The 19,747-nt window shown below is 44.2% G+C and overlaps 1 protein-coding gene across 1 annotated transcript in view; it reads left to right on the forward strand.

The window, feature by feature from the left end:
* GLMP (glycosylated lysosomal membrane protein) overlaps positions 1 to 19,747 on the forward strand; it is an 86,118-nt gene that overhangs the window by 22,735 nt on the left and 43,636 nt on the right. The window contains exons 3-4 of the mRNA XM_085639438.1: positions 2,347 to 2,547; positions 15,569 to 15,787. Coding sequence (XP_085495564.1) covers positions 2,347 to 2,547; positions 15,569 to 15,787 — 420 coding nt within the window. The remainder of the gene's footprint in view (positions 1 to 2,346; positions 2,548 to 15,568; positions 15,788 to 19,747) is intronic.

A 19,747-nucleotide genomic window follows, 5' to 3' on the forward strand; every position in this document is an offset into this window, starting at 1 on the left:
ACCTCACGTGCGCAACACCAATTGAGCCTGCTGATTGGTACTCATCAGCTCTGCCCACTTTTGTCATCATCGGTTGCCATCACGCTCCAAAAAATATTAAACAAAGTGTCCACACAGATAAACCCAAAAATGTGAAGGTAAGTGGTGAAGAAATCACATACCAAAGTACGACTGAATAGTGAGGATAAAGAATGAAAGTAAAAAATGAAGCAGATGCACCCTCTATAGCTTCAAACTTTATTCTTCCTTAGATGTGCACCCAATTCAAAGCTTAAAAAGGTTGCTTAATATGCATACCATTATGTAGTGCCAACATGTTTCATCGCCAAATGTGTTTGTAGCGATTTCGTCAGGGCAAATACAGTCGCTTGGCACACGTCGGGGACTGCCAAAAGTAAAAGACACATAACACTCAACCATTTCGACATCCCATTCTACATGGATGGATATATATCTCCAGTCTGTATGAATGCATACCGGGCACTTTTAATTCCAGCGCTGATTAGTATGTAGTGAAACAACAAAAGGAGAGGGTTCCATAAGAGCAACAATAATAACAAGGGGCCCGCTGTATCCGTGAGAGGTCTTATGGTGCCGGTATGATTATGAAAACAAGAGAAATTTGACTATATCGAAACTGCCCATCTATAGATTGGCATTACAGCTGAATGCTGAACCACCACGAGGACTCACACAAGGAGCCCGAGGGTGATCTATAGGAACGAGCTGGTACGCGAGGCCATGGCTCAATAAGGGTAATTGATGGATCCAAATGAGAGATATATATCCATCCATGTAGAATGGGATGTCGAAATGGTTGAGTGTTATGTGTCTTTTTACTTTTGGCAGTCCCCGAATGAAACTCTAAGAAGTGTCCCTGACGTGTGCCAAGCGACTGTATTTGCCCTGACGAAATCGCTACAAACACATTTGGCGATGAAACATGTTGGCACTACATAATGGTATGCATATTAAGCAACCTTTTTAAGCTTTGAATTGGGTGCACATCTAAGGAAGAATCAAGTTTGAACCTATAGAGGGTGCATCTGCTTCATTTTTTACTTTCATTCTTTATCCTCACTATTCAGTCGTACTTTGGTATGTGATTTCTTCACCACTTACCTTCACATTTTTGGGTTTATCTTTGTGGACACTTTGTTTAATATTTTTTGGAGCGTGATGGCAACCGATGATGACAAAAGTGGGCAGAGCTGATGAGTACCAATCAGCAGGCTCAATTGGTGTTGCGCACGTGAGGTGCCATCTCGCCTCGCTCACATTTTTTCTTACACACATTTTTTTCTTACACACATTTTTCCATAACTGGAAAAATACCCGGTGTATTTTACATGAGCCCTTACACCGTGAGGCTCATTGGGGAGACTGCCTGAAGTAAAATCCTTTATAAATCAAAAACTGAAGGTGGCTAGCTTGTTGGTGACTACCTCAAATTTGAAATACGGGGAGTACAAGATACCTAAAGTGATAGGGCTTGAACCACAGCTTATGGCCATTATACCTTCCAAGACCTAGGCCTGTGTAGATAAATATTGATTGAGAGGAGGGCGACCTAGGTCTTTTTCCCTCTGTAGCTCCTTATTGTGTGCAGATTGAGCTGGGGTACCTGAGCTTTTTCTAGTTGCCAACGGAAGTGGTCCATGAAGCACTCTCAGGCTGGTGCCTGTCCACCAAGTGAGTCCACTATGGAAGTAGATGGGTTCATATGCTGGTGTGCAGACAATGCATCCCGTGAAGGAATGTCTATTGGAGGTTCTTTGTTTCTCTCTATCTCTGGTCCAGGAGGGCTGTGCAGTGAGCATCATCAAAGGATTTATTGCCACCTTTTCTGCTTTTCTCTGCCTTTCACAACAACCGCGCCTGTTTAAGGGTGTCTACATCAAAATCTGTTCAACAGGTAAGGAATCCTCCCCAATCCCACCCACTCCACTTTCTGAAGAATGGCTATAAGCCACATTTGAAGAGTTTCCAGCCTAAATTGTTACACCGCACGGTCCCAAATTGATTTTTTTTCCTCCTCTCCTCCTCCTCCTCCAAGGACATGGAAAAAATAGAGGGGAATGGACTGTGGTGCCATACGGTTCCAGTCATGTCATGTGGGTAATTCTTCTCGCACTGTGACAGAGCCCGCACTCCCTACTTGCAAAGCAGAGCTATTGTAAATTTCCAGATTCAGTGCGGCTCCAAAGGATAATATAACAGGTGAGGAATTTGCAGTTTGATGGAGTATAGGGAGTATCCACCAGATTGATTGTTATCGAAGATAAGTAATATTTTCGTTGTTGCATCAATGCTTTTGTAATGTACAATTATGTGTTATTGTTGTAGGTCTTTGAGTATTATGATGGGAACAACACTGCGGACTTCACTCACATCTCAAAGTCCTATTTCTACCCTGCCTACGATCTGGAGGACCTTGTTTGGGAGCATGGGGTCTGGATCTTCAATGCAGGGACTCAAACAGCAGTGTTCCGTGGTTCCAATGCTTCCGACTCTAGCCACTTCCAGAATGGCAGCATCTCTTTTAGGGTAAGAATATTTTTGTAAACAGCTATTCAAGGTTCATTGAATAACAAACTATTGTGTCAGAAAACATGTATGCTCCCAGACTTGGGTATGCAAAGTTGGCTAGTAGGGAAAGAAACAAATAGTACTTTGATGATTGCCTTTATGCGTTTATGTACCCTTCTATTTACGTACTATTGAATTATATTTCACAGTCCTACTACTTAATCACCACTCATGTTGTTTTATAAAGTTGTTTATGTAGTCTTTTCACGGATCACATTTAAATCTGCCTCCTGTTGAGTAATGTTACAGAAGAAGACTTTGCTTAGCTCTCTTAGGCTCTTGTAGCATTCGGGATCTTTAGAGATTTTTAATGGGCAATAGATTTCAGTCTTTATAGATAGATACTACTGTTTGGTACAGTACGATTCCCAGCATTTAGGCAATTCCCCTGCCACACTCTGACGAAATGGTGTAGGCAGGATAGGATTGTAAGTGAATTGCTCCGAAACCTACTGCAATAAAACACTTTCACTAAGAGAAGGGGCAAAGCACATCAGCTTAAAGCTGATTGCAATGCTGAGCTTCTGACATATGCAAAAGGAACAAATGACGGATGGATTGCCGAACAATGCAAACATTCACCCCAGCCACAAAGATCTGGGTTTAATCCATCGTTCTTTTGCTCACCATGCCACCCCAGTTTGGACTCTGGCACATGCAAATCAGTCTTGACCCTGTTCCTTATGAATCCAGTGGTACAGTGAGCACTAGGAATGGGTATGCCCAGACGTGGAACCCGTGCTCTCCATGCCACTGAAGTCAAGCTAGCCTGGCTGATGAAGGGCGTTACCCACAAACAGGTCCCAGGATGCTTGTTTCCGGTTCAGGGAAGACCTGGCTTGGCAGTTCGGGCTGGACTGTTCCATGAAGCACAGGGCCAAGACTGATTTGCATATAGCTGGGTCTGAACTGAGGTGGCGAAGTGAGCTAAAGAACGATTGTAGGAAGGTGGAATCTGACTATGTGGTTGCCCCCACTTTTTTCCTGGTGTTTGAATGGTTTTTGACTAGTCTGGCTGGGATCCTGCTATCCAGGACCCCAGCCTATCTGCTTACTCCCTTAAATGATTGGTGTGCATATTAGATGCACTAGTGATTGGATACTGTGGTACCTTATGAGCCCCTAGTATATGGTACCTTAGGTACCTAGGGCGTTGGTACTTCACAGGCCTACCAGGGGCTGCAGCATGTATTATGCCACCCCTGGGAAGCATTCACAATCTGACACCACAGGCCTGCTACTGCAGCCTGTGTGAGGTAGTGTTAGCACTCCTCACTTAGGTATAGGTTCCTATATCTCACCATACACACACATATAAACCTATCAGTCACCCCTCTATCAGGCCCTAACAATCCTGAGGGCAGGGTGCTTGGTTTACTATGTGAGGGGGTGCTTCTGCCTGAGCAGGACCCCTCTGCAGCTAGCAGAGTCTATTCTCTGCTGCTGTTTGTGGATGCAGTTAAACCATATACTCTTAAGTGCATTATAACCTCGCGGTAAATGCTAACTTTGGAATGACTGCATCAAAACATGTTGTGTTTGGTGTCAAACAACTTGGAATCCTACCCCCACACCAGTAACTGGTGTGGGAGTAGGATCCCACCCTTCTAGAGGGGACGACATGTACCCACTGTACTACACGGTAGAAATCTTCTAGAGCCCTGGCATCACACGGGAGGTTCGAGCGGACGCCTAGGACACAGGCACATTCTGCTCCGTGTTACAAAGTAACATAACGGTGGATTACCCCCGTCCCTCCTCCCCCCTTGGGACAAGTTGTCCAACCAATTAGGGCTTCACCTTTGGAAGCACCATAGGAAGTGAAGTGTGGCCTATGCTACACTCACACAGTGGTAGTGTCTTACCAACACCTGGTAAGAACGGAGCCCTCACTCATAATTTGGTCCTGATGAATGCCACGGACCCAACAGGGCCATTCCGGCAGAAACATGTTGACCACACATAGGACGGTTAGGGGACACTAAATACCCCATACACCGTCACACATAATTTTTAATATCATATAGTTGTCAAACACATTAAAAATCACTTTTTGACCACTATAATGATTTTTAACCCCACTCACAGTTTCACGGGCCCCCACTTAACCATTTAGAAAGTGCATCCTTGTCGTCAAGTGTATGCCCGTCCTCTATCAAACGAAGGTTTTAGAGGGCGAGGACTGGTCAATGATGAAGCATGACACCAGGTGGTGTGTGAGACCAGTCCGTAACTTTTTGTGAGATGCCCACACCTACGACGTTCCTGTAACTCGTTTGGGTTATCACACTAGGAGCGGCTTCTTGTGGTAAACAACCATCACAAAATGGATGCCACCAGCACAGACACCGGGCTGCCCTCCTGCTGCTGACCGAAACTCGCAGTGGAGGGAGCCCAACAAAGGGTTTCCTGTCACAGGGAGGTGTCACCACCTCCCAGACAGGATTTAGTGTATTGGAGCTGGGTGGGTGCACTCCTAGAATGCTTTGAAGTCCTGCACTGGGGGAGCAGTAGGCTCCTCTGTGCATATGCCAGCTCAAACCGGTTCAGGGGCTACCTGCCCCTGCTCTGGCGTGAAACTGGACAAAGGGAAGTGGGTGTAACCACCCACTACCCTGACCCTCCTAGAGGAGTGGTCATAGAGCTAGTCCCTCCCATCTTTTCACTATAAGATACCACACATTGCCAATGCAATTTAGATTACACCTGGACGACGCTCAACTAAGAAGAATCCTGGCCCTTTGACGTTCCACTATCTCTGGAAGACTGAAGAATCTCACTTGGAGTCAAGGAGTGACTCTCCTGCTTGGCAGGCACCAAAACTCTCTACAACGGTTGCAAACTTTACCGCTCCCGCCGGAGCCCGAAGTCCCTGCGTCCCCTGAAGCGGATTTCCTGACCTCTCGACGGCCATTTTGAGTCCCCAGCGAAGCTGTGGCATCTGGACCCCACGAGTGATGAGGAACAGCAATACCAGGGAACCGTGCACTGATTTCGAGTGCAAGCCCTAAACTACGTCCAACGAAGTTGTGCTTTGGACCACTTGTTGTCCAAGTCCCTAGCAGGTCTAGTACCGAATTTCAGCGGCCTACCCCGTCCCGAGTGACCGTGGGCTGTTGTTAAACTTTTCCTGCAAAGGCGTCTTCGCGGTTGCTTGCCCGTTGGCTAGTAACTCACCTGAAGACCTCCACATCGATTTCAAGGGCTCGCCTGGTTGCTCTGGGCCTGCCCTCACTTACCCTCGCTGGGTAAGTCCATCAGACCTTGCTGGTCTGCACCAATGCCAATCTTCACTCTACACAAGACTTGCGGCTGCCAAGGCTTGTTGGCTCCAATCTGGGTGCCGACACCGTCGACAGCTGCAGACGTCGTGGGACCTCCCGAATCCAGCTGCTGGTCATCGTCGAGCCTTCCTGGACCTCGTGAGCGAAGAGACAAAACACCATCACCGACCTGAAGAGACGCGACAGCTGTGGTCATCCATCTCGCTGGCCACCGGTCACTGGCAAGTGACTCTGAACTCTGTCCCCTCAATTTCTAGGTCTTCTGCAACTCCAATCCATCGTCTGATTCGAACGGACACCTCTCCAGTCGTCACAAGCAGCAAGTCTTCAAGGATCTCCATTGAAAACAGCATCGCGACCCGACACCAAAGGACACCTATGCACCCGGCTTCCCTGGGTGAGGTAACTCGTGCACTCCGGTGCCCAAGTGTGTGTTGGCTCTCGAAATACTTACCCTGTAAGTTTCTTGCTTGTTGACTTTTGCGAAGTGCCCTAGAACTGTAAAATACAAACCGCGACATTTGCCGTTGAAACGCATTGAAAACCCGCGTGTGTGTTTAGACACTGCACGCGTCTCCTGTGGGCTGATTACTTACCTGCTAACACTGCAGAAGTGAAGCCCCAGCGATTCCCAAGGCCCTAGGCCTCTTACTTTTGCAAGTCGAGTTTGTTAAACCACTATTTTAGTATATGGTCTGGTACGCCCCTAGGGCTACAGCCATATTTGTGCTTAATTTGAGAACTGTTGATCTTTTGAATGTTTACCTGGCTCTAATCTCATAAAGAGATTAGTAGAGTATGTTTAGAAATAAATACATATATATTTGATATATATACCTGTGTGGTGTCTTTTCATTTGGTAATTCAAGAGATTATAAGGTAAAACAAGCTGCTTTACATTCCTCAGAGACTTAGCCTGAAGGCTGCTCTCCACAGCTACCACTAGGATAGCTTTCTTTAAAAGGTTGTCTTTAAACCTATCTACCAAGAGTCGAATTGGACTGGTGCAAGGTGGCCACTATAACTAGTGACCAGCATATGCCAGGCCAACTTCTCACAACGATGATGGATTCAACCCAGATCTGTGACTGGGGGTGAGTGTCTGAAAAGTTTCAGCGCTCCGTCCATCACCTCCTTGTGTTTGCTGTGTTTAGCAGTCGAGGCATATATGTTAGTCAGAGGTGTGATGTGGAAGAGTTCAGATGAGGCAATAAATCACCCCCAACAGGACCCAACATATCATACCGATTGGGATAGGAGAATATGAGTTGGATGTCCAGTCCTTTTGAGCCATGTGTGACCCCAACATATAGAACTGTAAAAAATCCATATTGTGCTAAGAAACTGTACTTGGCTTCCATCAGATGTGTCTCTTGTAGAAAAGGATGTCTTTTAGCCTCCTTTATCACCGACACAATCTTAATTTTCTCCAAGAAGCCATTGATGTTCCAAACCCATAGCCATGTTTTTAGAGCTATCCTAGCATGCTTTTCTGTGCTTAGCTGAGAGAATGGAATCCACTTGAACCAGGAAACCCAAGAATGAAACTACCAAATCCCCCATCTAATACTTCAGGATAAGAACCACCTGTCAACTAGGTCCGAAAAGCATTTTCTGAACACTCCCAGAAAAAATTCCATCTGTGCCCATTACTCTTAAATGTAAACAATAAGGAGTAACAAAAATATGTAACCAAGGATACCTTCGAATAATTTTAAGAATAATACCTCAAGGCCTTGTTGTTAACCAAGCTGAGGGAAAAGAGGCCAAATGAGCTAATCTGTTAACAAATGTGTTATCAGGTCATGAGATTGTATTCAGTCAGGATCATTAGTAAAACGTTTGGTCTTAAATGAAGCTAATTCAATAACTGCTTTTTTTAGTATGATGCAAGTGGAACAGCCGGGCATAGATTTGCAGGAAAATAGAGCAATTCTTGCTCATCTATATAGTTAGGAGGTCTCTGGAATGGCTCTGTTCAGTTTGCATCTTCTCTGGTTATAACAGAGTGCATTTGAGCTCCTGGGGGAGACCTCGCCATTAGGGGTCAGTGAGCCTAAATGTCAAAACGAGTGGACGTGTCGGATTAGGGGACCCATGAATGAATCCACTCGTCTAAAAAATATTTATGTTGTGTGTCCTCTATCCTTTCAGGAAATCCTACAGATCACATGCCCGCCCTTCACCGTGTTCTGCACATTCTTATAACATTTTGGAGGTGGAGATTAGACAGTCAACTGGCCATTTACTGTTCTTCACTGTGTTCAAGTTCCATAGATCTAGGTCCAAATTGGACACATCTATCCCCACCTTGCCTAGCTTAGATTCCAATGCTAATTTGGTGCTCTTTAATGGTTTGGAGGTATCCTGTTGTGCCCGCATGATATAGGGGCCCTGTCTCGGGATTGGTCTGAGCAGTCTTTTCGTTAGGGGTGTGTATTCTTTCTTCAGAGAGCTTTCGGTATGTCAATTTTGGCCTACTTCTGTGCATGTCTGCCCTAGCTTTTGGTCATTATTTGAAAAATAGAAGTTCTTGTGATTTATCTAGACTACTCAAGCATCTCAGGTCATGTTTGATTATCCAATGTTAATGTTGAGAAGAGTGGATGGGTCAGTATTCACTTCTAGGCAGCCACTTGAAGTGTTGTTGAGTTAGTCCCTCGCAAATTATGTATGCCCTTCACCTTGATGTTGTGTTCTGGGCTGAAGAGTGTCCCCAGATGCTGCTCAGCATTTTCAGTCATCCTTGTGCTTCCTGCATGTTGATCCAGCAGTCAGACTGGTGGGCTGTTTCATTGCAACGTGAATCAGTGCTGTTGCATATGAATTATCTTCCCTGGAAACGTGCCATATTTGATCTGATCATTGCTACTTTACAGTGGCACAGCAGCTCTTTCCCTGCCACATCTCACTAACTTCAGGTATTTGGCGAAATGTGGAACTTCCAGTGCTAGCCAGGATATTTCTCCCTCGCCTTTCTCAGGGAGTGAAGGGAATGCTACATTAGCCACGACCCTTCGAGAGACAGGCAATCAGCTCAATGCTTCCACAACTGTGGCTACACCCTGCATGTTGCTTCTTTCTACCTCTCTGAGTGCATGGCAAAGCAGCACTTAATTCAAGTCTTAATCAGGATGTGTCTTACTCTTCACTGCCTGGACACTAATGTCTCCAGTGATCAAAGGCTTGTGAGCTTGTGCAGCTCCCCCATCAGGTCTTCCCCGGCCTGGTCCATCTCCTGATCATCCTAGATGCCTCAGAGGTAATAACCTAATAATCATCTTCTTGCTGTGCAAAATGTAATATATTGAGCCAACTGTATTTGATTAGGCAGGATGATGGTAGCCCTTGTGGGAGCTCTACAAGAGCTTGTCTGCCGTGTTAGGCAGCCAAACTGTGATAAATGGAACTCGTTTTATGAAGGGTGGTGGAACTGATGTACAGGGTGAATTCAGTGTAGAAGTGTATTTTTTAAATCCAGCAAGATAAGAGGAAGCATATACGTAGAGCAGAAGTATTTCGCTGCACTTGGATGGTGGAATCATGGGGGGGGGGGGGGGGGGTGCGTGTGTGTGTGTAGGTAGGTAGGTAGGTGTGTGTGTGTGTGTTTAGGTACAGGGCCTCTAAGGGTGGCACAATAAGTGCTGCAGCCCTTAGAGGGCTTCCCTGGCCACAGTGCCCTTGGTACCTGTGGTACAATTTACAAGGGACTGACCTGTGGCCAAAGAGTGCCAATTGGGTTTTGTTTTCAATGCAGTTTAGGGAAAGAACATAGGCCCTGGTTACCTGTTTGGCAGGAGCCCAGGGCACACTAAGTCAAAGCGCATTTGCAGTTTAGCAAAAAGTGGGGGCAACCATGCAAAAAGAGGGTAATTTCTTACACATCAAAGAGGGCACTTTCTTACACATCCATATGCAATGGTTGCCCAGTTTGTGTGTAGGAGGTATGACGTATCCTGTAGCAATACCACATCTAACCATATGCTCTGCTATATTTGGAGCACTGTCTTGCATTCTATGTTATTGTGCAATAATCCATTTACCTTCCTTGACCCAAACGAAAATGTTTCCAACTTTTTTCAAGTTTTCATGGACCGGATTGTTATGGCACCATCTGTCAAATCCTTTAATAGATGTGTTATTAAGGCTTGAACTAATAAGTTCTACATGGGAGAGGATGTAGCCTTACGCTAGAGCAGTCGACCTCGAAGCTGGGGAACCGGTTTCGAGTCTCGGCAACGACGCTCAACATCCTGTGATTCTGGGCAAATCACTTAATCTCCCCGTGCCTAACAAAAATGAATGTGTCCTTCTGTAACTAAACTGGTGCTCATGTAAAGCGCTCTGATACCCGATTTCTCGGGTCTAGTTTGCGCTATATAAAACTCTTAAAAAAATAAATAAATAAATACAAAGATGTAGTGATGGTTCATGAATAAAGTTAATCAGTCCGAGTGGTAGCAAAAGATTATGGTTGTCTCTAATTGCTCTGGCATGCAGAGAGCCAGGCATTGTTTGTTGAGGCATAGACCTACAAAACTTAAGTTGGGTGGAATGTTATCCTCCTCTCAGGAATCAAGATTAGATGGCTGTGGCGGATCATGCCAAGCAGTTTGCCAAACTGGATCTTGGGGCAGCGTAACATCAGGTTGAATTGGATGCCAACTTGCAAGCATTTTAGGACTTTTATCAAATCTGATGATACTTTGCAGTTTTGCAGAATGCCATTTGGCCTGCCATTCACATCATTTTGATTTACTTATGAATGTAGTGTCAATGTAGTTGAAGCTGTCGGAGAAATGGTCATGTAGGTGTACTCCAAATCTGGCTTTGTGGAAATTGTGTTTGAGCCGACAAGCGGTGTAGGGTATTTTACAGTTATCAGTTCTAGATGGCATCTCTTTTAGCAAAGAGGGAGGTCGCTAGGACGTTGTGGAAAGGAGCTTGTGATGGCGATAAAGTCGAAGTTAGTAGGACGTTTAGATTGAAGACTAGAAATGAGATGTCATCATTTATCTGCTGTTGGTGTGTGTGTATGTCCCTTTATAGAACCCATTTTCACAAAGAAGGCACTCATGTTTTGGTGTCTGGTTCGGGGGGACGAGGCATTGGGTAATGCTGAAAGGAAAGTTAGGGATCGATGGTGGAATGTTGAAAGAGTGGCAAAGTTTGTCAAAACCAGGATAGAAGAAGAGTCCTATAATTTATATGTTGAGTTCAGTGAAGAGAGAACTGCGGTATTTTTATGGTTCTTGAATACTGTTCTCTTAAAATGAATTATTGGATATTATTGGTACCAACCTAGTATTTCTCTTGTGTGCATTCTGCAGTTCTTATAATTGTTTTTACCCAATTTCATAATGTAATTTATGTATATTTGTTTAAAGTAAATGTTATTTGGCAAACGTGATGTTTCTTCACTTTGTTCCATTGTGCAAAACATATAGTTAGTACCCCCACATTGGTTTTCGTTGTTTCAGAGAACCCTCTCAGGCTGTTGTTTGCCTGCCCTAGCTCATGTCAATAAAAATGTTCCTTTTCATAGCATGTGTTGCTGTAGATACACATGTTGTGCATACTCTTGCCATCTAGTGTTGGGCTTGGATGTTTACGAGGTGTTTTCTTTTGAAAAAGCCTTTTGAGCCACAAGGTTTAGTGACTTCTCCATTAGTTGGCAATGTACCTATGCATCAACTCCATGTTAGATTGGTTTCTTTCTGCCATAAGGTGCAGACGTGTACCAACAGGGCATCGTGTTCGGCGTCTTGCAGAACTTCCCTTCAGACCTGGTTTGTTGTTTCGACTTCGGTATTAATGGAAGAAAATTGGCTCAGTGACAGATCTTCAACTTTGCTTCATTCTCCATATGTCATTTCATAGATGCCAGCCTCCCATCTGCACCTCACCACCTGGGTCTTGCCTCCAAGACTTTGTCATGAAGAATACATGCACTGTAATGGAAAAGGCGCCCAGACATTACTGCCACAGTGACATTCCGATTTTTGAAGAAAATGGAAAACTAAGTTCAACCGCAAACAAGCATTGGCAACTGTAAAGTTTGAAAACGTTTGAAAAGTTTGTAAGAGTTGAGTTCGACTACTTTGGCCTGACTTTGGCGACCAAATCCGACAGGGGGAAGTTCTGGGGGTCAATAAGAAGTATTTGGACAGTTACATGGCCACCAAAGTGCTATCTAGTCCAGTTCCAAACTTTACAGCGCGACTGCCATAGATTTCAATGGAGTGGTCATGATGCTGCGGATGCAGTAGATGGAAGATGCTCAAGGATGCTCTAGGTGATTTACAGTCGATGGGGGTGTGTTTGCAGTTATTCCTCGACAGAGATTGGGGTCCCTCAAAGTCCTCTTTGAGACAGTAGAAGGCTAGCTACGGCTAGACTACCGGTCTCTGTCCACAGTGGTCCCAGTGATATCCCTTAGTGGAGGCTTGTGTCCCTCCTAGCTGACCAATCTGGATTCAGGTGACACTCCTGGGTCTGGCTGAATTGGGGGCAGCTTTTGACTGTCGAGGTTCAGTCTCTATGGGCACCCAGCGGCAGTCAGCTACGATTCTTCTGGAGTGGCTACTGACTTACTGTAGTCGGCTACTTCACCCTTCATGGTCCTCTGGCTGGTTCCCCGTGGGGGGGGAAGGGGGGGGGGGCTGCCTACTGTCCCTTGGAGTCACTACTTTGGTCTGGGGTTTTCGAGCAACTTTTCCCAAAGCCAGGAGCCACAGGCACAGTCCTCTTTTCACTACCCAAGGTGCGACAGGGACGGGTTAGGCAGATAGTGCTTCCTCTCTTTGCCAAGTCCAGAGGTCTTCAGGGCAGTCTTTCTTCGGTCCTCTTTCAAGTTCAGGTGTGATTTGAGGTTCAGGGTGCCAGGGGTGCCATATTTTTGCCCAGAAAGTGTCTGGGGGGCGACTTGATGTGGTCACTAGCCAATGGCTTCCAGGTCCATTCCTTCTTGGCGACAGCTTTCCAGCTGTGTGGCATCTAACAATCCCAGAGTGCACTATTCTGCTCACTATCAAGATGTCAGAACTCGTCTTTGGATGTTAGGAGCTTGGTTGGCCAACCTAGAGGTGTGGCTACCTGTGGGCTACACGCATACCGGAAAACCGGTTTGGGCATGGGTCTCCCCTGTCTGTTCCCACCGCCATCCCGCCTACCTGAACAAAGGGCAGCCTCTCAGGAGTGTGATGCTACTTGCCCACCAATGGCAGTTTCACCCTTGAAGCACGCCATTTGAGCTAACACCCTGAGTGGCTTCCTGTGAAGGGGAGGTGAAGCCTCACCCTGTATCAGGCTGCTATTGTTCCTGAGCCTAGGAGTCATTCGTACTACTCTTCAGAAGGGCAGAAAGCAGTCTGGTGGCCAGTGACTGTCTAAAGCCACTCGACAAACTGGGTCACAGAGTGGCAACCTTCTAAAAGTTGAATTTCTTTAATAGTGACATTGGGTTCGACTTGAGCATCAAGTTGAGTTTAATGCCACAATTAATTTGACACCTTACTGTACCAATCTAAGAAGTCCCATTAAGAAGATATCCAGGCTGAGATGTCAGCCAGTAACCCTGTGCTATCTAATCGGGCCACTTACTCTACCCCACAGCAAAACAACAATTTTGAAGTGTTGCTGTTAGGACATATATTAAAAATACATCTCCTCCTAAATAATGTACAGCTATCTGCCTTAGGGCATGATAGGCCTTCCTTAGGGCAAGACTCGTTAGCATTTCCAGTCTGTAGTGGCAGGCTGGGAACCATTTTGTACTTTGTCGCACACAAGGTAGTGCAATCAGTGCTGCAGATCTGGGTCGAGACACTGCCTCGCATGTCCTGGGTACCTCAGTAAGTCCGTCTCTGTCAATTGGGGTAGCCAATTTGACATACACTTTGTAAGGTGCTAGAACACTGGGACTGAGTTCTGGTTAGCAGGCCTCTGTGCACTTTGAGTCAATAAACCAACAGCATTAGTCAAAAAATGTGGGGATGAACATGCAAAAAGAGGCATCTCCTTACACCGACCATAGACTTCTTCCGTCAGACTCTTTAACAGAGATGGTGCTTCATGCAGTAGATATTAAGCATGCTGTCATGTATTAGACAAAACATTTTCGCAAGACAGAACAGTTGTTTGTAGCCTTTACAAAGCCTAATAGCAGTAACCTATGTGTAAAGCAGGAATTGCTAGATGGATAGCCAAGTGCTATCAACAAGCCAAGAAAACCCTCTTGATTATATCCAGAGTTCAATCTACTTGTAAGAAGGCTGCAACTATGGCCTTCTTAGGAAACATCCCCCTAGCCGACATGTGTAAAGCAGCTACATGGTGAATCCCACATGTGTTAACTAAGCACTATTGTGTTGCTATTCTATCCAGACAACAGACTATGGTTGGCCAGACAGCTTTAAGGTCCTTGTTTTAGAGGTCTGCATCATCCATACACTAGCCACCAGTTATAGAAAGGTATTGCCTTAGCATCTATGCAGAGCATGTGTATTTACAGCAACACCTGCTACGATCAGAAAATGTTACCCTGTAAGTATCTGTTTGAAGTGTGTAGTGTGGTAGATTCACATGAGCCCACCCTCCTCCCCTGGACACGCGTGGGCCTGGTGAAAGATCTCTTCTTTCTTTCTTATTTGTGAATACACAAGTGCACCATATAGTGTTAACCCACAACTCCATACTACTCTCACCAGCTGTGCGTAAAACAATCTAACATGGAGTTGATGCCCATACACTTTACCAATTAAGGGATGTGTCAGTATATCTTGTGATTCCAAAGACTTATTTGAAAAAAACAACTTGCAAACGCCCGAGCCAAACACAAGATGTCAAGAGGATGCAGAGCATGTGAATCTACAGCGCTACATGCTATGAACAGATGCTTACAAAGTGACATTTTCCTTCTCCCCAAATTGATAGACATTTTTAGGTCTTAAAATAATGTCTGCGTCAGGGTACTACTGCTTCCCGATTTAAAATTTCACAATATCCTTTAAGTACCTATTAAACATGGGGCTTAAGGTGCTTGGAGCTGTGCATTATTTTGTTTAAAAACCTGTTAAATACATTGTGTTCAATTCCAGCCCTTACTCTAGAAACATACTAGTTTTCATAGACTGAATCATTTCTCTTGGAAACACTTAGGGTTGTTTTTCAGTTGCATTATATAGCATGATAGTAGAGATGAATATTTTTAAAACGTGGTTTACATTTAAAGTGGCATACATCATGGTAAGTATAGAAACCTTTTAATTAAGTATATTATCACAAATTAATTTTTAGGCTTTACTGAATGGGGGCTTCGGATTCCTCGTTATACTAAAAGGGCAGCAAGTTTCTCCTTTCTGATGCTATAGATCTACATAGTTGTAGCATGACGTTAGTACATATGTTTATTGACACACTTCTAGATTTGTTGGAAACAGGTGCTGGCTATGTAGAGTTTAAATATTTTTGTAAGTTGAGGGTTTCAGGTTTGCAACAGTAAAAGGAGATGCCTTTGAAAATATAGAGTTTGATGAAAGGAAACTAGGTATTGCCATTAAAGAACCAATACACAGTTTTGTACTTGTTAGCTGTAGACTGTAGGTATTTTAAATATGTTTGGAGTGTGTATCTTAATTTGAGGTAGGTGATTCTTATTTCAGATCTGTTAAATAATTGTTATATCTGCTTCTTAGGTTACTGCTTTTGACAGTACCGGCCGAGAAAATATCCCTCCAAGCCTCCTTCATACTGCCAACTGCTCTAAGCTTGAGTTTCGGATTGAAGGTGTGACCCCCAGAGGGAACTTTTCACGCTTTGGGTTGGAGATGGTCATGCTGGAGCAAAAGGGAGGCCTCAAGACTATGAAGACCGTGCGGACGATTGATGATGAGTATACACCCACAATTTTTGAGGTAGTGTGGCAGCGCTGACACAAGCCAAGAAGCACAATGCATAGTTGTAGTGTTTTGTATATTACTTTTTAAATGTGTGATTGTGATGTTTGTGTGTGTGTAAGGATGAAGATGTTGTCATGTCTCTTGTTGTACTCCGTTTTGAGTTTCTGAGTCTGACCTCCACCTTTTCTTCTTTTGCCAGTTTTAGGTCCCGTGCCTAGCGTTGCAGTTCGGAGCACTGCTCGCGCAGCGCGAGACCTCTTTTACGGGGTTTAGAAAGCTACCCACATGCTCGTGCGTGTGGTTTTGCTTACCTCGTGTAGCATTGGCTTGCGCGTGCTTTTAAAAAAAAAAAAAAAAATACTGCACGCGATTGGGCAAAGGCGGGACAATGTCCCGCCTTTAAAACGCCCATACCTCGACAGTGGCTAGCATGCGCAGCAGTGTGTGTTTGTCTTGCTGCCGCGCTTCCTCCCCCCCCCCGCTCCTCTGTGGTGTGCGCGCACCACTAGTTGTTGGCAGTAGCGATCGCGACACGATGGCTTAAATGAGGCACCTGCACTTTACTTTTAACATTAAAAGTAAAGTGCGGGTGCAGCGATTATACCAAAAGTAAAGAAATAGATGTTTTTTTCTATTTCTTTACTTTTGGTATAACCCGCGGTCCCCGTGTCTGGCCGCGAGTAAAGAGTGGAAACTTTCTGTGCCACACAAATGCCAAGTAACAACAACTCTAGTTTGATCTTGTACATAAAAGCTGGCAGCGCTCAAAGGCTGGCCGGTACCACCGCAGGCTGCTCAAGTGTGGCTCACGACGTCCTCGGCCAGGCAAGACAGAGCTTAGTGCACCCATACAGCGCTTGTGTGCTCAGGTCTGATGTGGCAAAGCCGGAGCGCAGCCGGCTCTCCTCGGGAGAAGGGGTGTACAGTGCACGTGCCTCTTCGGTGGGGAGGTCTTGCACCAGGGCACATGACGAGTGTCTAACGCGCCTAAAGTTCCAGGAGCGAGGGCCCGACTGATTCCAATAGTGAGCGATGGTCCGGACGAGAAGAGACTTTGGTCCAGCGCCTAAAAGTCGCGTGCATGGTGCTACGGGTGTGACAAAGGTAGAGTGAGAGGATGAAAGCGATTAAGTACTATTGGTGTTATATAGCGCTAGTTGCCCAGGGACTTCTAAGTGCTATAAATAACTAGCTTCACAACAACCTCTCCGCGCAGGAAGGTGAAAGGCTGAGCCGGCGCCACTGCTGCTTGAACTGGTGACCTGTGGTGTGCACTGAGATAACTATATTACCACAAGGAACCCCTTTTCTGATTCCACCAGGCTGCACTGCCACGCACGTGGTTTGAGTCCAACGTATCAATTTCTTGAATTTACATATTTAATCCTTATTTCATCATACTTTTTAACCCTTTTACTCTTCGTTCATTATCAATAAATTTTACTCAATCTTGTGAGTGTAGTTGTTCCAAAAAAGCACAGAGTTCCATGTGGGGTTCCATTTCCCTTCATCAGGGGCATCTATAAATACAAGGATACATCATTATAAAACTATTTATACTGCTCAATGTGACAATTTGTAACAAAGACGTAACCACAAACGTGAACCATTGTAGGCTTACCATGACGTCTTTGTTACAAATTGTCACATTGAGCAGTATAAATAGGGGTAAACGGATTGAGAAATCTGTGAGCTTAGTTCTAATGATGTAATGAAATAGAGCATAACAACGTACCTTAACGTACAGCATTTAGTAAACTGTTGTTGTTAGATTGCTAATGAAGCTTCCTGTTTTGAACAAGTTTTATAATGATGTATCCTTGTATTTATAGATGCCCCTGATGAAGGGAAATGATTTTCCGAAATGCATTGGGCTATTTTATTAAAATCATGGCAAGTGGAACCCCACATGGAACTCTGTGCTTTTTTGGAACAACTACACTCACAAGATTGAGTAAAATTTATTGATAATGAACGAAGAGTAAAAGGTTTAAAAAGTATGATGAAATAAGGATTAAATATGTAAATTCAAGAAATTGATACATTGGACTCAAACCACGTGCGTGGCAGTGCAGCCTGGTGGAATCAGAAAAGGGGTTCCTTGTGGTAATATAGTTCAAGTCACAGTGCACAGAGACGAAGCGCGAAGCAGGTTTTTGCACGCCGATAAAACATTACGGTTGAAGAACATCGATTAAACTAAGGATAAAGAGGAGTGCATCTCTTTTCTCATGAACTCATCAGTGCACTGAGATAACCTCAGCAGGTGCATTAACCGCGTTACTGACTTCTTTGGGCACAGCTGCTAACAAAAAATAACCAAACGCATGAATGTCTGGGACACCCTCCCCCAGCCCCACTCCCCCCACAGGAGTGACGAAGACAACATCTATATGCATGCATAGTGCACCCAAGGGAAGGCTGCAGACCAAGTATGTATTGTCCGCGGACTCGATCCAGAAAGCACCTTTTCAAATGATGACGTATTCACGGAAATACAAGGGTAAGTTGCACCCAGAGGAGCCAGCATTCCCATTAGGCGAGTAAGGATGCAGGTTCACGACCATGCACGAAAAATGCAACATTTTTAGGGAGCGGGGAGTGCTCCAACACCAGATTGACCTTTACCAGGACACCTTGAATATATATTATATAAATTATATATATTTTATATATATATATATATATATATATATATATATATATATATATATATATATATATATATATATATATATACTGTCCACATCCTCAGTATTCCGGGACACAAAATGCGGCGGTGCACGAACAGGGTCCGAGGAAGTCCTGTATTTATGAACGTCTCACCATGTGTATACCATACACGAATGCACTCCTCCCCAAGAAAGACACAGCATTTCCAAAATTCAATCACGAAGATTTAATGTGCTTTTAAGCCAAAAAATACCCAACGCGTTTCGACGAACATATCGTCTTGGTCACGGGTAAGTATCTGTTTAAATTCAACAGTTAAATACATTCACCACAAAAGAAAAAGAGGCATCGGCACCACGCACAGGTCTGGCGTAAAGTAACATAAAGAGAGGACAAAAGTTTGCATGTACTCCTGGTTGGCGGTTTGGTGGCCATCTTGGAACGGTAAAGGCATTCTGTCATGTTTACCAAAATTTATACCTCAATAAAGTTATACAATCAACAGGGAACAGAGGCGAGAACAAAAATAATATTAATTCATATTCCTGCATGAATTGCAATGTGCCAATAACATTTAAGTCTGCTTAGTCATATGCTCTATTATAAACTCTATAGATCGATACTATTTTTTATAAAATTGGTGCAGCTGCAAATTAATCCAACATTGTTCTCGAACTCAATACAATGCCCCCAATTACCTCAAAACATTGTTATAGGTATAAAGCCTAAGAGTTCACAAAGTCTCCACATCCTACCCAAGTGGGTAAATGTAAGGTAATTAATGAAAAAGATATCCTATCCAAGTGGATAAACGTAACCAAATTCCTGAAAGGGGAATATCCATGTAATTATAACTTTTCAACATTGCATGATATGCTTATGTATCCAATTTTCATAATGGTCAGTTGAATACTTCATCTTACTTTAATTCACAAGAGTCTAAGAAATATAAAGAAATGAATCAAATTCAAAATGGCGAAATCTGCAAAATTATTCAAAATATGTATTATCCACACATACATGTGTATGTAACTAGCCCAAGTGGGCCAGCAGTATTTTATACTTCTTGATCTGACTCTTGTGCTTATACTTCTTTCTCTGACTTCTATGCGAATGTTCTGAACCTTATTGTCCCATCTCCATTCTGTTTCTCTTTGTTGTTATGTTAGGCCGCCACACATTTTAGTATAAAATTATGTACTAGTGAGTTAGCTCTAATGTTTTCCTCCCTTGAATCTGTATTAATCCTTTCTAGTTGTTCAGCATCGGTGCTACACTTTGATATAAGAGGACTAGTCTGAT

The sequence above is a fragment of the Triturus cristatus genome, chromosome 12, assembly GCF_964204655.1.
Source record: "Triturus cristatus chromosome 12, aTriCri1.1, whole genome shotgun sequence".
NCBI lineage: Eukaryota > Metazoa > Chordata > Amphibia > Caudata > Salamandridae > Triturus > Triturus cristatus.